Source organism: Hypanus sabinus, chromosome 18 (assembly GCF_030144855.1).
Source record: "Hypanus sabinus isolate sHypSab1 chromosome 18, sHypSab1.hap1, whole genome shotgun sequence".
Lineage (NCBI taxonomy): Eukaryota > Metazoa > Chordata > Chondrichthyes > Myliobatiformes > Dasyatidae > Hypanus > Hypanus sabinus.
The window spans coordinates 62,743,680-62,770,968 of record NC_082723.1 but is presented as its reverse complement, the minus strand read 5'-3'; the positions used below and the strand labels follow the sequence as shown (position 1 = coordinate 62,770,968).

The window sequence follows — 27,289 nt, the reverse complement described above, 5'->3', positions numbered from 1 at the left end:
CAACAGACGGCAAGAACAGGCAGAAACGAAGTAAGTAGGCAAGTTTATTTCTTATTTCTTTTTCTTATTTAATTCTTGAGAGAATAAGGGGTATAAGAACATAAGAACATAAGAGATAGGAGCAGGAGTAGGCCAATCGGCCCCTCAAGCCTGCTCCGCCATTCAACAAGATCATGGCTGATCCAATCTTAACTCTAGTTTTCACCGAATCCCACAAGGCAACAGTGCCGACCAACAGGGCACCATGCTGCCCATTTTATTTTATTATTCATCCCGCCCAAACCCATGTGATCACCTGGGGGAAAAAAAAACGATTTGCCAATAGAGGAGAAAAAATCTGGAAAATTCCTCTCCGACCCATCCAGGCTATCGAAAACTGGTCCAGGAGATCACATGGCTGATCTAAACCTAGCTTCATGTCCACTTACCTGCTCGCTCACCGTATCCCCTAATGCCATTTTTATCCAGGAAAATGTCTATCTCCGTTTTGAATTTATTGAGTGTAGTAGCTTCCACAGCTCTCTGGGACAGTAAATTCCACAGCCCTACTACCTTCTGAGTGAAGAATTTTCTCCTCATCTCAGTCCTGGAACGGCATCCCCTTATTTTAAGATTATGCCCCCTAGTCCTAGTTTCACCCATCATTGGGAACATTCTCCCCGCATCTACCCAATCAAGCCCCTTCACAATCTTATATGTTTCAATAAGATCGCCTCTCATTCTTCAGAACTCCAATGAGTAGAGTCCCAATCTACTCAACCTCTCATCATACATCAACCCACCCATCCCCGGAATTAACCTAGTGAACCTTCTCTGCACTGCCTCGAGAGCCAGTATGTCCTTTCTTAAATATGGACTCCAGAACTGCACGCAGTACTCCAGGTGTGGTCTCACCAATACCCGGTACAACTGCAGTAAGACCTCCCTGTTCTCATACTCCATCCCCCTAGCAATAAAAGCCAGTATTCCATTGGCCTTCTTGACCACCTGCTGCACTTGCATACTAACTTTTTGTGTTTCCTGCAGCAGGACCCCCAGATCCCTTTGCACAGAAGCACTTTCCAGTTTCTCTCCATTTAGATAATAACTTGCTCTATTATTTTTCCTGCCAAAGTGCAAGACCTCACACTTGACAGTATTATATTTCATCTGCCAAATGTCTGCCCAATCACTCAGCCTATCTATGTCCCCCTGCAGGGTTTCAATGTCCTCCGCACTCATTACACTCCCTCCCATCTTTGTGTCATCAGCAAACTTCGACACGTTGCACTTAGTCCCTTTCTCCAAATCATTAATATAGATTGTAAAGAGTTGGGGTCCCAACACCGACCCCTGCGGAACACCACTAGTCACCAACTGCCAGTCTGAGAATAAACCATTTATCCCAACTCTCTGTTTTCTGTTAGAAAGCCAATCCTCCACCCATGCCAGAATATTATCCCCAATCCCATGATTTTTTACTTTAAGTAATAATCTTTGGTGTGGCACCTTGTCAAATGCCTTTTGGAAGTCCAAATGCACCACATCCACGGTTCCCCTTTACCTACCCTATATGTTATGTCCTCAAAGAACTCCAACAAATTTGTCAAACATGACTTCCCTTTTGTAAAGCCATGCTGACTTTGTCCTATTAAGCTATGTTTATCCAAATGCCCTGTTACTGTTTTCTTAATTATCGATTCCAACATTTTGCCAACCACAGATGTTAGGCTAACTGGCCTATGATTCCCAGCCTTCTGTCTATTGCCCTTTTTAAATAAAGGAGTTAAATTAGCATTTTTCCAATTTGCCAGGACCATTGCCGAATCCAGCGAGTTTTGAAAAATTATCACTAATGCATCCACAATCCCGACCGCCACTTCCCTTAAGACCCTAGGATGCAAGCCATCCGGTCCAGGGGATTTATCCACCTTCAGTCCCATTAATTTATCAAGTACCATTTCCTTGGTGATTTGAATCGTAGTTAGCTTCTCTCCCCCTAGAGCCCCCTGTTTATCCATTGTTGGGATATCTTGAGTGTCCTCTACTGTAAAAACTGATACAAAATATTTGTTCAGCGTTTCCGCCATCTCCATGTCCCCTACCATTAATTTCCCGGTCTCATCTTCTAGGGGACCAACATTTACTTTAGCCACCCTTTTTCTTTTTATGTAACTATAAAAACTCTTACTATCTGCTTTTATGTTTTTCGCCAATTTACTTTCATAATCTATCTTCCCCTTTTTAATCAATCTTCTGTATGCCTGCAGGGCCAGTGTTCTATTCTGGGTGTCAGGTGTGGGATTTCCAGGAGACTTCCAGGCTCTCAAATGGCCACGTCGGCACCAGGTGCATCGAGATGCAGCTCCTTAGAGACCACGTTAGGGAACTGGAGCTGCAGCTTGATGATCTTTGGCTTGTTAGGGAGAGTGAGGAAGTGATGGACAGGAGCTACAGGAAGGTAGTCACCCCAAAGCTACAGGAGACAGATAAATTGGTGGCTGTCAAGAGAGGGAAGAGAAAACACTAGACAGTGGAGAGCACTTCTGTGGCCACACCCCTCAACATTAAGTACTCCATTTTGAGTACTGTTGGTGGGGGGGGGGGGGTGACCTACCTGAGAGAAACAACAGATGGGTAGGAAACTGAAGAAGATAGCATCAGTAATTGAGGACTCTGTAGTTAGGGAACAGATAAACAATTCCATGGATGCAAAAAAAGAAAAGTGGATGGTAGCTTGCCTCACACATGCCAGGGTCCACGATATTCTGAAAAGGGAGGGTGAGCAGCCAGAGGTCATAGTACATATTGGTACCAATGACATTGATTGAAAAAGGGAAGAGGTCCTGAAAACAGAATACAGGGAGTAGGAAAGAAGTTGAGAAGCAGGAGCTCAAGGATAGTACTCTTGGGGTTGCTGCCTGTGCCATGTGACAGTGAGGATAAGAATAGAATGAGGTAACAGATAAATGTGTGGCTGAAGAATTAGAGCAGGGGGCAGGGATTCAGATTTCTGGATCATTGGACATCTTCTGGTGCAGGTGTGACCTGTACAAAAGAGATGGGTTGCACTTGAATCCAAGGGGGACCAATATCCTTGCGGGCAGGTTTGCTAGACCTGCTGGGAGTGGCTTACATTAATATGGCAGGGAGGTGGGATCCAGGATGATAGAGCTGAGGATGAGCCAACAGGTTTACAAGTAGATGATGGGTGTCACATGAATGTCAGGAAAGCTAAGCCAAAGATTGGATACAAATGCAGACAGAGCAAAGAGTTAAATTGTACAACAGAGATAAAAGTCAAAAGCAAAAAGAATACAGGACCGAATGCTGTATTTAAATGTACATAGTGTTTGGAATAAGGTGGATGAACTTGTGATTCAATTAGAGATTGGTTGGTATGATGCTGTGAGCGTCACTGAGTCATGGCTGAAAGTAGGTTATTGTAAAGAGCTTAATATCAAAGGATATGCTTTGTACCAAAAAGGCAGGCAGGAAGGCAGAGGTGGTGGTGTGGCTTTGTTGGTAAGAGATGGAATTATATTCTTGCCATAGAGGGAGTACAAAGAAGGTTCACCAGATTGATTCCTGGGATGGTAGGACTTTCATATGAAGAAAGACTGGATCAACTAGGCTTATACTCACTGGAATTTAGAAGATTGAGGGGGGATCATATTGAAACGTATAAACTTCTAAAGGGATTGGACAGGCTAGATGCAGGAAGATTGTTTCCGATGTTGGGGAAGTGCAGAACGAGGGGTCACAGCTTAAGGATAAAGGGGAAGCCTTTTAGGATGGAAAGGAGGAAAAACTTCTTCACACAGAGAGTGGTGAATCTGTGGAATTCTCTGCCACAGGAAACAGTTGAGGCCAGTTCATTGGCTATATTTAAGAGGGAGCTAGATATGGCCCTTGTGGCTAAAGGGATCAGGGGGTATGGAGAGAAAGCAGGTACAGGGTTCTGAGTTGGATGATCAGCCATGATCATACTGAATGGCAGTGCAGGCTCGAAGGGCCAAATGGCCTATTCATTCACCTATTTTCCATGTTTCTATGATAGTTTCCCAATCGATCAGGGCATCAAAGGTTATGGCAAGAAGGCAGGTGTGTGGGATTGAGTGGGATATGGAATCAGCCATGATGGTATGGTCAAGCAGACTCGAAATGGCCTAATTTTCCTCCTGTGTTTTGTGGTCTTATGAATGACCTTCTGTTGACCTTGCTGAGCAAGGAAACTTGTGAGTAGGACGCCCTCTACCTTTTACAGAAACTAGCTAAGAAAGCTCATTAAGTATTAGAGCACAAACTACAGTTTGTAGAACCACAGGTTACTTATCTGGGACACACTCTATCCCAGGATACAAGCCCAGTAGTTGAGACTTAGATTGAGGCAACAGTTAAAGCCCCCCAGCCAATGACTCATAGGAAAATGAAATATTTCCAGGGTAAAGTGGAGGTTAGATTTTGCTGCTATGGTTAGGACCCACCACAACATATCTTCCCAGTCAACCACATCCACATGCTGGATCCCAGAAGCTGAGGAGAAATGATATCCACCCCAGCTTAGGCCTCCCATAGCCTTTTCATCTTTTCGTTCACCATAAGAATGGTTTTGCTCAGATTGTTTTGACTTAGGACGACAGGGAGAGACAAGGTCCGTTTATTTACTTCAGTGCTCAGTTAGACCCAATAGCCAAATGTCTATCGGGTTGTCTCCCAGCAGTGGCAGCCTCTTGCCTTGCTGTTTCGCACATGCAGTCTAATCTTCTTACTCTCTTCCATGTCCCACATTCAGTGGAAACGTTACTGACTTGCTGTGCCACGCAGCGCCTTGCCTCGGCTACGAAATCGAGTTATTAATAAACCTGAATGTTAGAATCACTCGCTGTGCAGCTCCTAATCTGGCCACTCTTTTCCCCACGGAGGAAGGTGGCGATTGACACTGCTGTTACACAAGAAGAAGGGAAATGCCATGTGGCCCTTACTGATACTCCAATTGTTATTGCTGATTTAAGTTTCTTTGTTGACACTTCGGCTTTACATATCGATATGAGAAAACCATGCGCGGGATATGCAATTGTTTCCCTCTCCCAAGAATTGGAGGCAACAGCTCCTCCCATGTCTACATCGGCACAACAAGTGAGGTCTTTGTATACTTGCTAAAGGCCAGACTGCCAATATTTATACAGACTCACACTTCAAAGTAGCACATGATTATGGAGAGATCTGGAAATTAAAGGGATTTTTGACCTCAGGAGATTCCCCTATTAAAAAAAACAGTGCACAGACAGAACTTATTGGCGGTGTTACAGGAACCGAAACTGGTTGTGATGATTAAATGTGAAACACATTCAGGACAAATGGATGAGGTCTCTGAGAGCAAAACTGTTTCGCAAAAAAGGTAGTGATCAGGCCCAACCTTGGAGGATGTACCAGCATACCAGTCTAATGTTCCATCAGACAGAAGGGCAAAGGGGAAGTGCTTGGCTGTAAGCAGCACAATGGTACGTGGCTTCGCGAGATGGAAGCATTGTGGTCCCAGATAAACTGATACAGTGGGGATCCCGACGTTTCCAGAAGTTCACACATGCAGCCAGGAAAGAAATGATTAATTAAGTGTGAGATTAGAAGCATTCGGCACGGACTAGAAGGGCCGAGATGGCCTGTTACCATGCTGTAATTGTTATATGGTTATATGGTTAACCAAACGTGGTACACCTCTGGAGAATATCAAGTTGCAGAACAAATCTGTAGATATGTGCCCAGATTCTGCAAAGCCGCGAAAGTTGGTACGTAACAGGGGCTCATACTCCACCATCAGATGGACCTTTTGTACACTTAATGAAGGACTTTATAGAATTGCCGCAACGTGAAGGGTTTGGATACGTACTAGTCATTACTGATGTGTTCTCACAATGGGTTGAAACATTTCACCTTGGAAAGAATGATGCAGTTGCACTAGCAAAATGTTAGTTGAAGGGGAAAAAAAAATCTCATGATTTGGAACTCCCTGGAAGCTATCTAAGGACGACAGTACCCATTTCACTGGTAAAGTAATTTACGAAGTATGCAAGGTCTCACAGGTGCATCAGCATTTCCATCTTCAGTCAGCAGGTCTGGTGGAAAGGATGAACAGAACGATTAAGAATAAACTTAGCAAAATGTGTCAGGAAACAGGAGCTAGCTTTGGTTCTGATGACCATTCGAGCTACTGCTAACAAAACCATTGGCTTGTCCCTACACGAGATCATAATGGGACTGTCCTTGAGCATACCATTGGGTGCACTACTGGGGGTTAATCAGATGGATGTACATAAACCGAACAAGAATATTCTGAACTATTGTATTGTCCTAAAAAAAGCATTACCAAATACCATCAGCAGGTAAAGGAAGCCCGGCAACCAGCAACAGACATAAGTGCCACAACATCAAGCCCAGAGACTATGTGATGGTGCAGACAGTTAAAAGAAAGAACTGTTTGGAAACTTGATTTGAAGGACTATTTCAGGTGTTACTGGTCACCAATACGGCCGTTAAGGTAAAAGAAAAGCCATCGTGGATTCACATCAATACAGCCACTATTATGACTTCCTCATAGTGCTATCAACTAGGATAGTACTAAGATCTAGGATAGATCTTCAGAAATGTTAAAACCCAGGAACCCTTTCCACTGCTGATCCCTCAATGAGGACTGGTGTGTGATCCCTCCACTTGCCCTTCCTGAAGTCCACAATCAATTCCTTGGTCTTACTGAGGTTGAGTGCAAGGTTGTTGCTGCGACTCCACTCAACCAGCTGATCCATCTCACTCCTGTACACCTTCTCATCACCACCTGAAATTCTGCCAACAATAGTTGTGTCTTCAGCAACTTTATAGATGGCATTTGAGCTGTGCCTAGCCGCACAATTGAAGGCGTTGAGAAAGTAGAGCATCCCTGAGGCAACCATCGGTTGTCAGTGAGGATGAGGTGTTTTTTCCGATCTGCACAGACCGTGCTTTTCCGGTGAGTTGCAGAGCCCCAGGTTTTGGAGCCTGTTGGTTCAAACTGAGGGTATGACTGTGTTGAACGCTGAGCTGTAATCAATGAACAACAGCCTGACGTAGGTATTGATATTGTCCAGATGATCCAAGGCCAAGTGGAGAGCCAGTGAGATTGCATCTATCGTGGACCTATTGCAATGATCAGCAAATGACAGTGGGTCCTGTTCTTTGCTGACACAGGAGTTGATTCTGGTCGTCGATGTCAGGGCACTGGAGCAGCGACCCAATCGCAGACCAAGTACTGAGCATACTGTGATATTTGTTGAGTAATAAATCCAGAAGGCAACAAAGTCGGCATCAAAGTTCAGGTGGAGATCAAAAAATCCAAAGAAATCCAAAAATAAGAATCAGTAAACAAGCAGAGTCAAAAACCAGAACAATCAAGGTAAACAGGCAGGGTCAATACCTAGAAGGACAGAGTTCAGACATGAATGCTGGAAAGGCTCAGGAAAATCACTGGCACAATCTGGCAACAAACAGGTGAAAACACAGGACTGAAATACACTGAGCAATAAACAGAGAGGCAGATGATAGGTGGAGCACAATGAGACACGGGTGGCAGCAATACAGGTAATAATGAGAAACAGGTGAGAGGCGGAGTACTCAGTGATACAGGGGTTGGAGTAGAGCAGGAATGAGGACAGGAGCACATGGCAATACAAAACCACAGACTGGCGGCTGGGGGGAAAACACACAAGAAGACAGAGTGCAACTGGAGGTACTGACAATCACTAACCTTTCAAAGCACTTCATTACAGTAGATATGAGTGGGTCTGAGCAGCTCACCCTGATCTTCTTGGGTACTGGTATGATGGTCACCCTTTTGAAACAAGTGGGAACCTCCAACTGCAGCAGTAAGAGATTGAAGATATCCCTGAACAATCCCACCAGTTGGTTGGCACAGGTTTTCAGAGCCCTACCAGGTACATCATCAGGGCCTGACATCTTGAAAGATTTCACCCTCTTGGAAGATGTTCTGATCTTGACCTCCAAGACAGAGATCATGCGATCACTGGATGTTGCAGGGATTTGCACGGTTTAGTTTCCCTTTCAAAGTATGCATAAAAGGCATTGACTTATCTAGGAGTGAAGCATCACAGCCATTCAAATTGTTAGTTAGGAAGTAATGGTCTGCAGATCCTGCCAGAGCTGATGTGCATCTGATTCCATCTCTAACTTAACTTGGAATTGTTTTTTGCTCTTAAATAGCATTCTATAGGTTGTACCAGGACTTCTTGTATAGTTCTGGATGACTGATCTTAAATGCCGCAGATCTAGCTCTCCGCAGACCATGAATCTCCTGGTTTATCCATAGCTTTTGGTTTGGGCACACATAGTATATTCTCAAAGGCATGGTCATCCACACAAGTCTTGATAAAGGCAGTGAAAACTGTCACATGTTCATTCAGACTTGAAGATGAATCCCTGAATGTTTTCCATTCCAGCAACTCAGAGTAGTCCTGTAAGTGCTCCTCTCCCTCCCTTGACCATACTTTCTTGGTCCTCACCACTGGAGCTGCAATCTTTCGTCTCTGCCAGGAGTAGAGGTACAGCCAGGTGATTGGACTTTCCAAAGTGTGGGTGTGGGATGGCACGCTAAGCATTCTTGATGATGGTGTAACATTGGTCAAGTGTGTTGGCTTCTCTGGTTCCACGGGTGATATGCTGGTGGTAGTTGTTCAGAGACTTCTTCGAACTGGCTCGCTTGAAATGTTCCCGAAATGATAGGGAAGGTGTGCTGCTTCGTGTCTGCTGATCACGATGCTCAGCTTCTCCAGTGCCAGCACGAGTGAAATGTACACTGCTACCAGGATGATGGTGGAAAACTCCTTCGGCAGTTAAAATGGATGGCACTTGAGCACTGGACATTCCAGGTTGGGTGAGCAGGCCTGTGCACCACAATGGGTTCATCATAAAGCATACTCCACCTCCTCTGTATTTAAAAGGTTAAGCTACCTTGTCTTTGTGGAGAATGGTGAAGCCATTGAGCTATAATGCTGAGTCCAAAATCGCAGCCATGAGCCATGTTTCCATGAAGTAAAGTACACAGCAGTTCCTGATGTCCCTCTTGAACTGCAATCTTGTTCTAAGATATTCAGTTTTATTTTCGACAAACTGTACATTCACCAGTAGGAGTGGGAGTCTAAGGACTTTCAATCATACCTGCACCCCAGTGCTCCTGCTCCACATCCATTTTTAAAGGGGAAATGCACTCGCAACCTGAGTCTGCAGTCTGATATCCACCAATATCATTAGATTTGAGTATCAATAGATCTTAAAACGATGTTGCTTTCTGAAGTACCCATGGATGTTCCTGTGGATCTCGGCGGTAGTAGTCACAAACAGAAATATTTGATGATTCCCATCGAACCTGAACATTGATGTCACTTATCGTGCCATCTTATACCTCATAAAATGAGAATTCACAGGGCGGGGACATTATAGTTTTTCTCAAATAAAACGAAATGAGGTATTTTATGTTTAAGAAAAACCGTAACAACTCCTTTATTGCACTCCAAAAACTGAAGACAAAGTGCGGTAAAAAAATCCTTTAGGTAATTCTCTCATTGTGTCAGATCAGCCTCTTAAAGTGAACCCCAGTTCAAAGTCGACGGCTGTGAGTTGTGTATGGTTGTAACCACCAATTAAGTTACTCAACAACATCATGTTGTCAAGAAGTGGGAAATGGGAAATGCTGAGGTCAATTGCTTTGATACTTTGGTAGGAACAGTGAAAACAGCGAAGGCACTTAAGATGAGAACTAGCAAATGGAGATGCGGAGAGGAGCTGGTTCAGTAGGTCCACAAGGATAAGTAGTTCTGAAGGTAGGTGATGACTGTTTTGAAGTCACTAAAATCATAGTACAATTATAATGAGCTTTAATGCAGCCTTCAGAATATTGGTATTTAGGTCTCCTTATATAGTAATATCTTACTATTTGAGTACTGACGAGAGACTGGAAGAGCAATAACCTTTCTCCCTGGAGCAGAGAAGATGAGATACATCAACCCATAAGTCCTTGGATACGATATTCAGCAAGAAACTTCTCAGTTTCCTAAACTCTGATAATCACTTTCCAAAACTACAGGACACTGATTTAGGAGAAGGGGTAAGGAAGACCATTTCCACCCAGAGCAAAGTGAGTATCTGGAACACATTGCCAAAGAGAGGGATGGATGTAGAGTCACTGATGGTGTTTGAGAAATGTCTAACCGGGCACAGATAGGAAGGGCTACGGTCCGAGTGCTAGGAGATGGGGTCAGTGGGGATTGGTGTCCACTGGTCAGTGTGGACATGGTGGGGCAAATGGCCTGCCCCCTTGATGTACAATTTTCTCTGACTTTTTATTGGCTTAAACTCACTGGACTGATTGCTGACGGGAGAGGGCCATTGACATGGAGGGATTGAGTAGAAGGAAGTTTAGAAATGTTGTAGAATGGTTCAGCATAGAAATAGACCCTTTGCCCCACTGTGTCTCTGCCAAACATCTACACTACACTTGGCTGCATTAACTCCATATCCCTTCGCACCCTGCTCATTCAAGTACAGTAGCTGTCCAGGCTTCGATGTTTTAACTGTTCCTGCCTCCACCACTTCCTCTGGCAGCTCATTCCAGATACCAATTAATTTGTGTGAAAGATTTACTTCTCAGATATCCTTTAAACCTCCTCTTTCTCCTAAACCTTTGTCCTCTAGTTTTAGCCTTACCGATCAAGGGAACAAGACCAGAGTAACCATTCCATCTGTGCCTCTCTATCAGGTCACCTCTGAGCCTTCTCTGTATGGGAAAACAGACCCAGTCTATCTAACGCTCTCTCCAAAGTAAGAGGCAACCTCACATAAGTTTCTGAGTGGGATTGGCGGAGCCAACAGCAAGAGTTCAATACCTCTAAGTGATCCAGAATGAGGATGCATCATGTGAGGAGAAAATGTTGGCAAATGGGAATGGAGGGACGGTGAAATACTTTGCAGGGGCTTGGGATTATCACTCCCAGGAACGCAAGTGCCCTCTCCTTGAGTGCGCTCAAGGCTGTGCAGGGATTTGTTCTAGAGGCACAGGTTCGGACGTGATCTGCATGAAGAATCACTCAGCTTGACCCTGTTTCTGTGTCTTACCTACTTTGCCTCTTAGACAGCAGCAAAAATATTTAGAAGCAACTGCTATCTGTGTGTATCAGCACGTCATAGACCATGAAACTGGAAGACATAGCAGCAAAATTAGGCCATTTGGTCAAGTCTGCTCCACCATTCCACCATGGTTGATTTATTATCTCTTTTAACTCTAATCTAACCCCTAATCACGAACTTGTCAAGCTCCACTTTGAATATACCCAATGACTTGGCCTCCACAGACGTCTGCGGCAATAAATTCTGCAGATTCACCTCCCTTTGGCTGAAGAAATTCCTCCTTATCTGTGTTCCAAAGGGTCATCCTATACTGAGGCAATGCCCTCTGTAATACAATGCTCCACTTGTTTCCACACGATCAAAAACATTCCCCACACTATCAAATCTCTCTCAAAGTTCATTCTAAGTGCTGTATTGAAAACTGTGGGCATTTTGAGACTGGATGGACCTAAAGAAGGCAGCCAAGGGGCTAATCTTCAATGCCAGGGTATAGAATACAAGAGCATAGAGATCACTGTTCAACTTTACATCAGGCTTGAGCAGAGTCTTGTGTGGTTTGTGTGCAGTTCTGATCACCACGCTATAGGAAGGATGTGTTTTATGGAGGAGAAGTACAAAGGAGATTCATCAGGACGATAGAGCAACTGAATCTGCTGGAGGAACTCAGTGGGCTGAGCAGCACACATGGGGGTGAGGAGGGCAGAGGAATTGTCAAGGACTTATATTGAAACCTTGCATCAGGACTGAGAGTGGAGAGGAGAGATGGCCAATATAAAGAGGAAAGAGGGAGTAGTGAGACGGGTCTGAGGAGACTGGGGGACCAAAGGAGAGTGTAAGACTGGAAAACTATTCACCAGGTGGTAAACAACTGTGGTATTGCCAACTCTGGGCCAAAGTAACATTGCAACTGGCAGCCATGCAACTTCTTCTTTAAATAGCGACTGCGTGAAAGTGGAGTCCAGCTGGGTACTCCCTAGTTCCTCTGCTAGAATCTGTCTGTGCTGGCAGACAGGAAGTTACATCAGATGCATTCCCCATGGACAATCGGCCATGTTGCCATCATGTCTCCACTTGCTCCACTCCTTTGAACTGGCCATGGTTTATTATTGTCCCGTGGACTGGGATAGAGAGAAAGGCTTTGCTTTGCTTTCCATTCGTACAGATCACATCATTACAACAGTGCATTGAGGCAGAACAAGGTAAAAGAATAACACTGCAGAATAAAGAGAAACTGCAGTGCAGGTAAATAATAAACAGCAAGGCCAGAATGAGGTCAATTGTGAGGTCAAGAATCTATCTTATCCTATGAGGGGACTAAGTAATAGTCTTACAACAGCGGGGCAGAACTGTTGTAAGACTATTAAATAGTTCACTTGTTAATCCTGGTGGTACATGCTTTCAGGAGAGGGGAGAAGAGAGAATGTCTGGGTGGGAGCGGTCTTATATCCCTTAATATAAGATTATTAAGGGATTGGACATGCTAGAGGCAGGAAACATGTTCCGGATGTTGGGGGAGTCCAGAACCAGAGGCCACAGTTTAAGAATAAGGGGTAGGCCATTTAGAATGGAGTTCAGGAAAAACTTTTTCATCCAGGGAGTTGTGGATCAGTGGAATGTTCTGCCTCAGAAGGCAGTGGAGGCCAATTCTCTGGATGCTTTCAAGAAAGATTTAGATAGAGCTCTTAAAGATAGTGAAGTCAAGGGATATGGGGAGAAGGCAGGAATGGGGTACTGATTGTGGATGATCAGCCGTGATCACATTGAATGGCGGTGCTGGCTCAAAGGGCCGAATGGCCTACTCCTGCTCCTACTGTCTATTGTCTTTGGTTATGCTAGCTGGTTTACTGAGGCAGCGGGAACTGTAGACTGAGGCTGGTTTCCCTGATGTGCTGAGTTGTGTCCACAGCCCTCTGCAGCTTCTTGCCATGGTGTGCAGACCAGTTGCCAAACACAGTTGTGCTGCATCGGGATAGGATACTTTCTATGGTGCCTCGGTAAAAATGAGTAGAGCTCCATGTGGACATTCCGCTGCCTGTGTGGTCATTCTCTGTGAGAAGCACCATCACAGCAACCCGTGCACGTGATCTAGGGGCGTCATGGTCATTATGTGTCCTGTGGTATGACATAGGCGGTCATGGTCTCTCATAATTGCTTTTGGCAAGTTTTTACAGAAGTGGTATGCCATTGTCCTTCATCTGGACACTGCCTTTACAAGACGGGGGACCCAGCTATTATCAATACTCTCCTCAGAGATTGTCTGCCAGGGGCCAGTGGTCCCATAACTTGTTATATGGATCAGCTGCCCATAGGACAACTTACCACCTGCTCACGTGTCACGTGACCCTGATCGCGGGTGGGGGAGGGGCTAAGCAGGTGCTACGTTTCGCCCAAGGGTGACCTGCACGCCGGTGGGGAGGCAGGAGCACCTTCCACACCTCCTTTGGTACGGAGGATCTCCACTCCGCCATCCAGAGGGGAGGGTGTATAAAACAACGGGAGGGTTCGGCCACCCTTCCCTGTCTCGGCCGGACTGAGTTCAGACCTTTCCGCCCTAGTGTAGAGGCTAAACTATGAGGGGTATAGAGGGGGTGAATGCACGCAGGCACTTCCCCTCAGGTTGGGTGACCTGAACTGGTCACCGGTTTAAGGTGAAAGGTGAAATATTTAAGGGACATCCGAGGGAACGAGCAGCCAGCAGAAGTGGTGGCGTGGTTTCAGCGGTCATGGTAACGAGCAGTTCGGAGAGGTAAATGGACGGAAGATAATGGGGCCGGGTGTAGACCGGAAGATAATGGGACCAGACAGAAAACCAGATCGGCGTCTACTGTACTTGGTGGTCAGCAAGGGCTATTTTAGTTGCCCCCCGCATGAGTCACACTGTCAGCGCACAGCCAGAAAATATCACCGGAGGAAGAGAAGCCGCAGAATAACCTCCCGGGGGCGGCGGCAATGGATGTCGGGGCACGCACGTACACACCGGCTGGCGTTTAAATACTGAAGGTAATGTTGCTCTCTGGTAATGACTTGTGTTGAATGTGGTGCCCAGGGTCGGTACAAATGGAGGAGGGAGCAGATAACACACACAAGGTGCTGGAGGAACGCAGCAGGTCAGGCAGCATCTATAGGAGAAGTACTGTCGGCGTTTCGGGCCGAGACCCTTCATCAGGACTAACTGAAAGGAGAGACAGTAAGAGATAAGAGGTGGCAGCGGATAGTCACAGTAAGGATACACTGACAGGAGCGAAGGGGCGCGGTAAAGGATCAGTACGACTAGCCACCGTATGCAGGACGTTGTTACCAAATATGTTCAGCTCCTGTCAGCTCAGTAAAACTCCACCGTGTAACATTTCGGAGAAACCACCCTCCAGGATGTGGCTGCTCCAATCCCACTCTCCCTTCCCCTTCACCAGCATCCACTCATGTCCTCGCTTCACCTCGAGATTCTCTCACCAACTGTAACTCTAAAAGAAAACGAAATTGCGCCGGTGTTAGAATATCCGACAGTCCAGGGAAAAAAAATCTTCAAGTCCGGAGCGGTTATCGGAGCTTTGCCGTCAAGGTTCAGACACCTGGGCGAACGGCTTCTTCTGGACCTCGCGGAATGAAAGTTTTCTGAAGATCAGTCCCCTATCAGATACAGCACCTTTGTCCTTTCGTCCCGGCAGCAAGTGGAAAAGAGTGCGTACTTACAGTTAGCCGGGGATCTGGTTGTCTTGGAGGAAATCCTTTCGCTTTCTCGGGGATAGAAAGGTAGGCAGAGAGTTACTTTCTTATAGTGGACTTGCCTTCAATGTGCAAAGTTACGATCGGGTCAAAGTGTCTCCGCTAAGTGTAGTTTGTCAGAGAGCTCGGAAGCAGTGCCCCACAGGAATCGTTCTGGGGTTTGTTTCGGTAGTACACCTTGGTTACTGCCGTGTCCAGCGAGAGCAGGGGGTGTCCGGCAAATGATCAGAGGCCCCCGGGAGTGAAGACCCGCTGAACTGCGAGCACAGCCTCGCGATCAGTGGAACTGAAATCGATTTATTGCCCCCTGCTCTGAGGTGCAGTGAAAAGCTTGTCCTGCGAACTGTTCACACAGATCAAATCACTAATAATAATAATAATAATAATACGTACTTTATTGATCCCGAGTGGGGAATTCTTTCGTTACAGCAGCAGCATTTAAAAACACATTTAGCAGTGTGCAGACTTAACTAGTAATAAAGTATTGAATAATAATATACACAATAATAATACACCAAATAATAAGGTAGAGTCTATTGTACTATGATGTGTGTTCTCCTGTCAGACAGAGATGAACTGTTGTATATGCTTATTGCTTTTGGTAGGAAAGATTTTCAGTAACAATGCAGGGCTGAATGAGTCTGTTCGAAAGGGTGCTCTGCTGCTTAGTCAGTCGGTCATGGAGAGGATGTGCCAGATTGTCCATAATGGATAACAGTCTGTTTAGTGACCTTCTGTCCACCACTAACTCAACAGAGCCCAGGTTGTAGCCAAGAACGGATCCTGTCTTTTTCATGAGTTTATTTAGTCTTTCAGCATTACCAGCACCAGTGCTGCTCTCCTAACGTGAAGCCACTAAGACGGCTGCACTGGCTACAGCAGACTGGTAAAAGATCTCCAACATCCTGCCGAAGGATCTCAGCTTCCTTCGGAACAGAGTCTGCTCATCCCCTTCTTGTAAACGGTGTGGGTTTTCCAGTCAACTCCGTTGTCGAGGTGAACACGCGAGTACATGTACCCCTCCAGCACCGCAGCCTCGTCCTCTTAAAATCAATCATCATCTCCCTGGTTTTAGCAACATTCAGGAGCAGGTGATTCCTCCCGCACCACTCCAACTTGACCACCAGTCCTCTGTCCTCCCACTCCTGCCCATCCCTGATACACCCGACCACTGCAGAGTCTTCAGAGAACTCCTGCAAGTGGCCAGACTCAGAGTTGTAAGGAAAGTCTGAGGTGGACAATGTAATATTACAAAGTATATCGAGGTAGATCAAGATAAAACAATAATAATGCAGAAAAAAAGAATAATAGCCGGAGAAAATGCAGTGCAGGTAAATTATAAGGTGCGATGTCGTAACCAGGAAGATTGTGAGGTCAAGACTCTATCTTTTCTTGTAATTTATTTTTTTATTGAAGTTCATCATCAAACATTTCCATAAGATGTATTTCAGACATTGTACATATATATCATATAACCATATATGTCACAAATCTCCTCATAGTATTTATCTGAGTATTATACACTTAAAGAAACGCAAGGAAAGAAAAAACAAGCAAAAGGAAAAATACTATGTACAAAGTATGGAGTGATCTTTTTTTACAACATATTCATTGATTTGTGAGAATAAAATCAGGCCTATGAGGCATTATGTAGTTAAACCATTTTCCCCAGTATGAATCAAATTGTTCCAGCTTATGATTAACAGATGCTGTTATCTTCTCCATTTTGTAAATGTCCATTGTAATTTCCATCCATGCATTTAAAGTTGGGCTCTCCTGTGATAACCATTTCCTAGTAAGAGTCTTTTTACCAGCCACCAGCAGTATATTCATTAAATATTTATCTCTTTTCGACCATTCTTGAGGTATATACCCAAAATATATGGTCTTACTCTCTAAGGGTATTTCACATTTAAAGATGTCTTGTAGGGCATTGTGTATCCCCCTCCAATAGTTTTTGATAACAGGAAGGTCCCAAAAAATATGATAATGATTTGCATTTTGATTTCCACAATTTCTCCAGCAAACAGGGAGGTTACTATCATAATGGGATTTCTGAGAGGGTGTAATAAAATATCTTGTCAAGTTTTTCCACCCAAACTCTCTCCATTTCGGTGAACTGGTACACTTCCATTGATACCTCCATATTATTGTCCATTCTTCCTCAGATATAATTATCCCTCCTTCCTCCTCCCATTTTGTTTTAATGTATGAAGTCAAATGTGTTTTAAGATTTAACAAACCCTTATACATGCTTGAAATGATTCTACTATCATTATCTGAATTATATGCTTTTCTAAATAGCTCTATCAAGCGTGTACTTGCCTTGGTTACATTTTTAAGCATCTATTAACATATTGTCACATCTGTAAATACTGATAAAAATCTTGCTTTTCTAATAAGTGTTTCTCTTTAAGCATTTCAAAACTAAACAGTGTTCCTTCTTTCATTACATTGCAAAGAACTGTTATTCCTTTAGCTGTCCAGTCCTTAAGTCTAGCATCCAGTTTATTCGGTGTAAAATCCGAGTCATATGCACAGCATTTAAGAATTGCAATATCTCCCCCTAAGATTATATTCTTTTATAGTAGTTTTCCATATTTTAAGTCAATTTCACCCATGATATGGGAGTTCCAAAAAGATATAAAACAGCAGCTACATGACTCCATCTTATGATACTAGGGAACCTTCTCACAACAGATAGCTCAAGCTTGACCCACATCCATGGGTTGGGGTAGGCCATGAAGAATTCCTCCAGGAGCGGTCTTTAAACTTGTCGCAGCATTGGAACTGCCTTAATGATAGATCTTACCTGCAAAAACAGGTGAACAGCTTCAAGTTCCTCGGCGTACATGTCACCGAGGATCTCATACCGGCACAGCAGCACCTCTTTCACCTCAGACAGTTGAAGAAGTTTGGTGTGGGCCCCCAAATCCTAAGGACTTTCTACAGGGGCACAATCGAGAGCATCCTGACTGGCTGCATCACTGTCTGGTATGGGAACTGTACCTCCCTCAATCACAGGACTCTGCAGAGAGTGCAGATGTGAACTTCCCACTATTCAGTACACTTACAAAGATGGGTGCATAAAAAGGGCCTGAAAGATCATTGGGGATCAGAGTCACCCCAACCACAAACTGTTCCGGCTGCTGCCATCTGGGAAACGGTACTGCAGCATAAAAGTCAGAACCAACAGGCTCCGGGACAGCTTCTTCCACCAGGCCATCAGACTGATTAATTCATGCTGACACAACTGTATTTCTATGTTATATTGACTGTCCTGTTGTACATACTATTTATTACGAATTACTATAAATTGCACATTGTACATTTAGGTGAAGACGTAACGTAAAGATTTTTATTTCTTACGTATATAAAGGATATAAGTCTGTCACTTCCTCACCATTCTCATCATTGAAGAGCTGTGGCATATCGATACCCATTTGACTTCTGAAACACAGCACTTATTCACACTTTTTGATGTTAATTGACTAGAACTTCCTATTTCATTCCTATGATGTCTAATTTTATACGCTGACTGGGGAAGAAGATGTGAACAATCCCAGCCAAAACTTTCTGAAGTTTAAGAGAAAAATAAAAAGCTTTAAATGGAGTCAACAGAGCATTGTAAAAAGTGAACCTTATGTTGCCTTCATTTACCATGAAGTGAGCCCAATCATGAATAATCCCAGTAACACACACTTCTGAGTTTGCTCAAAGTCATTCCTAAGTTGTAAATTGAAGACACCGATACTGGAGCAGAGATCACAGAAGTACCTGAAACCTTGCCTGTTCATTTCCCTCAATGATGCTGCCTCAACTGCTGAACTCCTCCAGCATTTTGTGTCTGTTGACCTAAATTGTAATTAATAGTTTTGTTCTTTTATTTCCTCTGATCAAAGGGAAAGCTTGAGATCTCTTCAAAAATACCCTCCCATGGCCCAAAGCTAATGAAGCTTTCACACTGCACAGGAAACTAAAAGTTTGCTGAAGTCTTCAATGACAGGACTTTGGTGGAAGACTTGCCAGGAAAGCACTGGCACGCAGCCTCGATTTTTATGCTCTAGTCTCTGAAAAGTGAGCCAAACTGAAATCTTTAGAGGTGAGAACCAATGTTCCCTCTAACGTGTGTTCACGCACAGGGCTTTTGCTACTAGTGCAGAAGGAATTTAAGCTGCGCACAACAGGTTGTCACCCTCCACCTTGATGGCATGTTAAGTATATTTCACGATTGAACACGCTCACATTTCCTTTCCCGGTTTCTGATGCGGATGATGTTGACAACGTGGAGTTTGCAATAATTTGTCTGCAGGTTTTGGAACTGTTTTTATTGAAGACATTATTCAGTGTGCACATGTCATCACTGGGCAAAACGTTGCACAGCACAAGATTTTTTGCACACACTGGTCATTACAAATTAGAGAGAACATTGGCGAGAATGGTGGTGATCAGTTGAGCCCGATACCCAGAGGAACTATCAAAGCTCACAGTGTAGCCACTTGATTGCCAGGATATTGAGAAAATACTGATCAAGCAAAGCCCAGGAACTCGAGAGATGAAAAGACCTTGAAGAGCCTCTGCTCTCTGACACAATGCTCTCATTCTTTGGCCCCAATTCATCAACACAAACATCTCTGAAAGCACTAAGTACAAGAAATTTGCTTCATTTCACAGGGAACCACACCTGGTAACATATGAGTTAAGACCACAAGAAATAGGAGCCGAATTAGGCTATTCAGCTCATCGAGTATGTTTTGCCAGGATGATTTAATATCCCTCTCGAACCTATTCCCCTGCCTTCGCCTCATAATAGGTTTAAGATGAACTATGCAACTGTTTGTTGATGGCAAACAAAACAAAGACTAATTTTCTTGTAAAATTTATGGTAACCCATCACCGCAAACAACGGAGAGGTGAGCAAAAGCCAGACTGAGTTGAGTGTTGAAGTAAGTGGGTACAAGGTAAAAAGACGAGGTTGAGTCATCTTCATTCTGAATGCTATTTGCTTACTTCTATTGTTTGCACAATTAGTTTTTTTCTCTCTCTCTGTACATTGGGTGTTTAACGGTCTTTTTTTAATGGGTTCTTTTGGGTTTCTTTGTTTTGAGATGAATCTCAAGGTTGTATATGTATAAATACTTCGATAGTGTATGTCGAACCTTGGACTTTGATAACCTTTGACAACCTTACTAATCAAGAACTTATCAACCACCGCTTTATATATGCCCATTAGCCTCCTGTGGCAATGAATTCCACAGATTCACCACCCTCTGACTACAGACATTTCTCCTCATCTCTCTTCTAAATGGACAATTTATTCTGAGGCAGTGTCCTCTGGTCTTGGACTCCCCCACTATAGGAAACGTCCTCTCCACATTCACTCTATCTTTAGTCCTTTCAATATTCAATAGGTTTTAATGAGATCTCCTCTCATTCATCTAAACTCTGGTGATTACAGATCCAGAGCCGTCAAAAATGCCTCATACAGTAACTCTTTCATTCCCAGAATTATGCTTAAAAACCCAGTCTCGAATTTTCCAATGCCAGCACGTCTTAAGGCGCCCAAAACTGCTCACATAACTCCAAGTGTGGTCTGACTAATGCTTTATATATACAAAGCCTCAGCATTACTTTCTTGCTTTTCTATTCTAGTCCTCTCCAAATAAATGCTAATGTTGCATTCTTAGTCCTTTGATTAATTGAGTTTTAGACCTTGGCATGATTCTGTCAGGTGTTGGTGGAATGTAGAAACAGAAACACAGAAAACCTACAGCACAATACAGGCCCTTCGGCCCACAATGCTGTGCTGAAAATGTACTTACTTTAGAAATTACCCAGGGTTACCCATAGTCCTCTATTTTTCTAAGCTCTATGTACCTGTCCAATAGTCTCTTAAAAGACCCGATTGTATCTGCCTCTACCACCATTGCCGACAGCCCATTCCGCGCACTCACCACTCTCTGCATAGAGAAAACCTACCTCTGACATCTCCTCAGCACCTACTTGCAAGCACCTTAAAACTGTGCCCACTCATGATAGCCATTTCAGCCCTGGGAAAAAGCCTCTGACTATCCATATGTTCAGGGCTCCCATCATCTGATACACCTCCGTCAGGTCACCCCTCATCCTCCGTCACTCCAAGGAGGAAAGGTATAGTTCCCCAATCCAGGCAACATCCTTGCAAATCTCCTCTGCACCATTTCTATAGTTTCCACATCCTTCCTGTAGTGAGGTGACCAGACAGTACTCCAAATGGGGTCTGACCAGGGTGCTATATAGCTGCAACATTACTTCTCAGCTCCTAAATTCAATCCCACAGTTGATAAAGGCCAATACACCATATGCCTTCTTAACCACAGAGTCAACCTGTGCAGCTTTGAGAATCCTATGGACTTGGACCCCAAGATCCCTCTGATCCTCCACACTGCCAAGAGTCTTACCTTTAATACTGCCATAACATTTTTACCATTTATTCTGCCATCGTATTTGACCTACCAAAATGAACCACTTCACACTATCTAGGTTGAACTCCATCTGCCACTTCTCAGCCCAGTTTTGCATCCTGTCAATGTCCTGCTGTAACCTCTGACAGCTCTCCACACTATTCACAACACCCCCAACCTTTGTGTCATCAGCAAATTTACTAACCCATCCCTCCACTACCTCATCCAGGTCATTTATAAAAATCACGAAGAAAAGAGGTCCCAGAACAGATCCCTGAGGCACACCACTGGTCACCGACCTCCATGCAGAATATGACCCATGTACAACCACTCTTTGCCTTCTGTAGGCAAGCCAATTCTGGATCCACAAATCAAGGTCCCCTTGGATCCCAGGCCTCCTTACTTTCTCAATATGCCTTGCATGGGGTTCCTCATCAAATGCCTTGCTGAAATCCATATCCACTACATCTCCTGTTGTACCTTTATCAACATGCTTAGTCACATCCTCAAAAATTGAATCAGGCTCATAAGGCATGACCTGCCTTTGACAAAGCCATGCTGACTATTCCAAATCATATTATGCCTCTCCAAACGTTCATAAATCCTGCCTCTCAGGATCTTTTCCATCAACTTACCAATCACTGAGGTAAGACTCACTGGTCTATAATTTCCTGGGCTATCTCTACTCCCTTTCTTGAATAAGGGAGCAACATCTGCAATGCTCCAATCCTCCGGAACCCCTCCCATCCCCATTGATGATGCAAAGATCATCGCCAGAGGCTCAGCAATCTCTTCCCTCACCTCCCACAGTAGCCTGGGGTACATTTTGTCCAGTCCCAGAGACTTAGTCAACTTGATGCTTTCCAAAACCTCCAGCACATCCTCTTTCTTAATGTCTATGTGCTCAAGCTTTTCAATCTGCTGTAAGTCACCCATACAATTGCCAAGATTCATTTCTGTAGTGAAAGCTAAAGCAAAGTATTCATTAAGTACCTCAGCTATCTCCTCCGGTTCCATGCACACTTTTCCACCGTCACACTTGATTGGTCCTATTCTCTCATGTCCTATCCTGTTTCTCTTCACAAACTTGTAGAATGTCTAGGGGTTTAATCCTGCCTGCCAAGGCCTTCTCATGGCCCCTTCAGGCTCTCCTAATTTCATTCTTAAGCTCTTTTCTGCTAGTTTATAATCGTCCAGATCTCTACGATTACCTAGTTTTTTGAACCTTTCCTAAGCTTTTCTTCCAGTAGTCACTGGAGAGTAGTGGTAAAACAATTAGGACAATGTCTTAAAAAGATCTTCCTACTCCAGTGCTGCAGTGCTGTAGAGCTGTGCTTGTCTGTGGTTTTGAGCTGTTAAGCCAGAGATGTGCACGTGATATCCTGGATCACATCCAGGGTCCATTTTCTTCAGGGGAGTGGGCACGTTGTTTCTGCTGTTGCTGCAGTTACATTTGTAAGTAACAGTTTAATCATTTCTCGGAGCACAGTTGCTGGTGCTGGACTGGTGTAATTGAATGAGCGTCTGAAGCTTTCTCCTATCCCCTGAGCCACGTCCATTCACAGAAGGTATGTCTAATGTAGCTCCATTTAAGTCTTCACTCGACAGTATTTGAAAGAATATGGCTTCCTTTTACTGATTGCAAATAATGTCAATGCTTCAACTTAACTTTATTTATGTAGACTTAATTAAAGTAAATGTATCATTCTGAACACCTATGAACAATCTTTAGTTTTATTGAACTACTAATCTGTCTGGCCAATCTCCCCAATGACCCATTTCCTTTAGAAGAGGCCGTAGATGGTCAGAGCTGCCCCAGGGTATCGAATGCTCAGGAGAAAGACCAGTGTTTCCAGCATCACTATTTATGCATTTGTCTGTCTACTTAATTTCTTGTTTCTTTAATATTTATTTATTTATTGTTACTATTTTTTAAATATTTGTATAGTTCATCTTCTTTTGCCCATTGGTTGCTTGTCAGTCTTTGTGTGTAGTTTCTCATTGATTCTATTGTATTTTTCTCTTCTACTGTCAATCCCCGCAAGAAAATGAATCTCAAGGTAGCATATGGTGACACATACATACTTCAATAATAGATTTGCTCTGAACTTTGATCCTGACCACAGTTGATATATCTGACAGTGGAGTGAGGTGGGCGGGCTGCATCCAGCCTTGTCCAACGTTTGACCTGCCGTTTAGAAATTGCTCAGTTAGAACACAGGAGCTCCAGCGTTCTCTACAGCCATGCCAAAGGCTGTGATTCATCCCCGCCCTGCTCTTTCCCGATGACCCCTGAAGTTACCCCTCCACACCCCGTTGCCTTCCTCCTGAAGATGAAAAGCAGCGGCTGAACATGGGGTCTACATCTAAAGATCTGTCAACGTTGCTGCACGGCATTTGATGTGGAAGCTACAGAGAGGGTGTAGCTTTACCAGGGTACTGCCCGGATTGCAGATCAAGCCTTATTGAGGGAACTAGGGCTTTTCTGTCTGGAGTGAAAGAGAATGAGAGGTGACTTGATAGAGGTGAACAAGATGGTAGGAGGCATAGACTGAGGGCATAATTTTAAAGTGATTGGATGAAAGTATAGGGGGGATGTCAGAGGTAGGACATTGGTAATTGCATGGAATGTGGTGATAAAACAGATACATTCGGGACATTTAAGAGACTTTGAGCTAGGCACATGGAGACAAGGATTGAATTGATCTTGCATTAGATTAAAATTCGGCATAGCATCATGAGTCCAAGGGCCTGCACTGTGCTCTACTGTTCTATGTTCTGTTTTTGTTCTGACAACGGGCTGTGTTGGATGCCTAGGGAACACTTCCAGATCACTCCCTCCCCCTCGCAATACAAACAAGATTCACTGTATCACACAAGCCTTAGGTCCAGTCACCTGGGGGCAGGGCTTATGAGGAGTGAAATCGCTTCAGATGTCGGGTGCATGACTTCCGTATCCAACTTGTCAGTTTTCAGTCTTTCAGCTCTGAGAGGAACCCAGTGAACAAGAGGGGTACTTCTGTCACTGTTCCCGGGCCCACTGAGTGAAGCAGGTGCGGCAATGTTGCCCTGAACGTTCAGATTAAAGCAGGGGTCTGTAAAAGATCACTTACTGACAGGCTAAGAGAGGACTGGAGTTCTCCTTTGTCTCCTGCACAGTACGTGGCCCTCAACCAACATTGCTCGTTTTCACATCTACTTTTAGGCAAATTACCCACTTTGTGTCCTGATACAATTATTAATATAAATTATAATTTATTTTATAATCAGTAACACAGCCAGTGGAGCTCAAGGTCAATGAATCCCAGGTTCAATCCTTGAAACCCTGGGTGTTTCATGTGTGGGCTTTGTATGCTCTCCCTGTGCCCTCATGGGATTTTCCTGGGTGCTTTAGATCCCCCATATCTCTGTAGATTGCCCCTAGTGTGAAGGTGAGGGGTAGAATGTGGGGTGGGGGTGTTGTTAATTGATTTATTTATTTAGAGATAGAGCATGGAATAGGCCCTTCCGGCCTTTCGAACTGCCCTCCCAGCCACCCTGACACCCCCAATTTAACCTTAATCTAATCATGGGACAATTTATAATGACGAGTTAACCCACTTTTGGACTGTGGGAGAAAACCAGAGAGCCTGGGGAAAAAAAACAGGTATTCCATGGGGAGAACATACAGAGACCTTTCAGAGGACGCTGGGATTGCGCTCCAGGTTCCGACGGCCTGAGCTGTGGTAACATGGTGCTGGTTGCTACATTACTGTGCCCTGGAGCTAATGAGAATGTGGGGTAAAGTAGTGGTAATATAGGACTAGTGTAGATGATCAGCATAGACTCGATGGGTTGAAGAACTCATCCCTGTACTCCGTTCCTTCATGGCTGACAGAATTGTGGCTCCACTGCAGAAACTGTACTTTGGTTGAGATTGTGAAAGGGGCTACAGAGATGTAATTCTTGCATGTTTCTCTACCAGTGAAAACAGCTTCACCTTAAGAAGTCTCAGGGAACTGGAAAGTAATCACATTTTGTAGCCACGCTCACTGGAGTGACTTTGCAATGTTACTGATTTACAGGGCCCTGGGCATTTCATCCTGAACACAATTTAAAACTGGAAGACTTGAAATATTACCATCGTGTTCTCTTTCTTCTGACCAGCTGCATGCTCCTGGTATTTTCATTTTTTTTTCGAAAGGACTTAACTTTGGCTACCTCTGCAGGTGTCCCCCAGGGTTATTCCACATTTCTTGATTCATTTAATGAATCCCTACAGTATTTCTAAAACGATGACAGTTTTGTAAGGAAGTTAAAATGCATACTCTGTGTTATTTTGTAGGTGACTCGATTAACAGGACCTGCTTAGTCCAATAGTTCTGCTGCCCTCAAGACAGACATGGCCGTTAATACTACAATCAACAACAGCTCCTGTAAGCCTCAGCACATGGACAATCTCATCCCTGCTTTCCTAAGTATGATCTTTGCCCTGGGGTTTGTACTGAGTGCCCTGAGCTTGTACACATTTTGGTTTCGCTTCAAGCGATGGAACACTGGGATGATCATTCAGTTCAATCTGGCTTTATCAGACATCATCATTGCCCCTACAGCACCGCTGATAGTTATTAGCTTTTCACTGTCAAACCAGTGGCCATTTGGGCAATTCCTGTGTCAGCTAGAGGCGTGCTTATTATCTGCACACATGTACGGTAGTACCTACTTCCTCACTCTGGTGAGTGTGCATCGATATAGTACTGTTGTACAGTTGACCAAGAATAGTGTTTTTAAGAATCAGAAGTTCGTTAAATCAGTTTGTCTGGCTGTCTGGATTTTCCTCTTCGTTAAGGGCTTACCATTCTTTTTCATCCTTAGAGCATCTGAAGTGGATAACATTACCCAATGTTTAAGTATACATCAAAACGAAATGGCATCTCTGTTCTTTATATGGAGCATGGTTAATTTATTTCCTGGACTCATCATCCCATTTGGAGTTTCTGTCATTTGCTACTGTTTGCTTGGATGTTATATTGTTAAAATGGGTGCCAACCTTCCTAAGGGAAAAGGGGTGAAGGTGAAATCGATGGGGATAATTGCCGTCTCTCTCGTCACCTTTGTCGGCTGCTGTTTCCCAGTGCAGCTGTCACGATCAGCTGCCGTTATAGTTAAGCAATTCTATCCTGAGAAGTGCCAGTGGCTCCTCAAATTTGAAAATCTTTATTATATCTTTTTTGTGCTGGCCAATGTCAGATGTTGCCTGGACCCTCTCCTCTATTGGTTCTCCAGCAGAAAGTTCCAAGCCTCCTTCAAAGGTATTTTGCAATCATTCCGATGCAAAATACAGGGTCCGGTTCTGAGTTCAGATACTTCGGTGTAGCAGCAAGACCACTGATGAAACAAAGGCAAATGCCATTGACATGTGATGTTTGGAATATGATGAATTTATATTTGAATATAATCATGTATGTGTTTGTAGCATAATCAATGAAATGTTACAGGTCTAATGTTTCAATTACAACTGTGAAGACTTCAAAATGATTGAATGCTTTTAGGTATTCTGAAGTTGTGAAAGGTGCCATGTAAATATGAGTTTTTCCTTTATTCTGCAGACTGTAAGTATTTTTGTAACTGAAATCCAACGAGAGGGGAGGTCCTTAAGTAAAAATAAAACTAATGAGCTCAGCCAATTGTCTGGTTTCAGGATGTCTGGTACAGAAGGGTATCTCCCTCAAAGCCTTCTTCATACGAATGAGTGGTGATTTCAGGGACTTTCTCCATGGGGTGCTGACGTGGATAGGAACATCCTGTGGGTCAAAAGCTATTCTTCTGCTGCACGTGCTCATTATAACAGCTTCTATCGTCGCTACATTCACATTCCAACAACGGTTCCATGGGAACTTGCTGCTACACTGTACGCTTAGAATTGCCAGAAGAGGATGAATTTCTGTCCCATTAGTAAAGGACGATGAGTGGAGGTTTCTCAGGTGCCAATCCAT

At 44.0% G+C, this 27,289-nt stretch overlaps 1 protein-coding gene across 3 annotated transcripts; it reads left to right on the top strand.

Annotated features, from left to right (window-relative positions):
• On the top strand, positions 1-26,958 carry LOC132377529 (cysteinyl leukotriene receptor 1-like). Of its 3 annotated transcripts, none has more exons than XM_059943808.1 (2): positions 1-30; positions 25,639-26,958. In XM_059943808.1, exon 2 carries the CDS (start codon positions 25,696-25,698, stop codon positions 26,668-26,670), a length of 975 nt encoding a protein of 324 aa, XP_059799791.1. In that variant the 5' UTR covers positions 1-30; positions 25,639-25,695; the 3' UTR covers positions 26,671-26,958. The 3 variants fall into 3 exon arrangements, with proteins under 3 accessions (XP_059799791.1, XP_059799789.1, XP_059799790.1); XM_059943806.1 differs by lacking the exon at positions 1-30 and adding an exon at positions 13,823-14,148; XM_059943807.1 differs by lacking the exon at positions 1-30 and adding an exon at positions 14,451-14,898.
• Positions 26,959-27,289: the final 331 nt, after the last annotated feature.

Bases quoted from the DNA above. Each gene is read 5' to 3' on its own strand.
- LOC132377529 (XM_059943808.1), top strand. From the start codon at position 25,696: ATGGCCGTTAATACTACAATCAACAACAGCTCCTGTAAGCCTCAGCAC.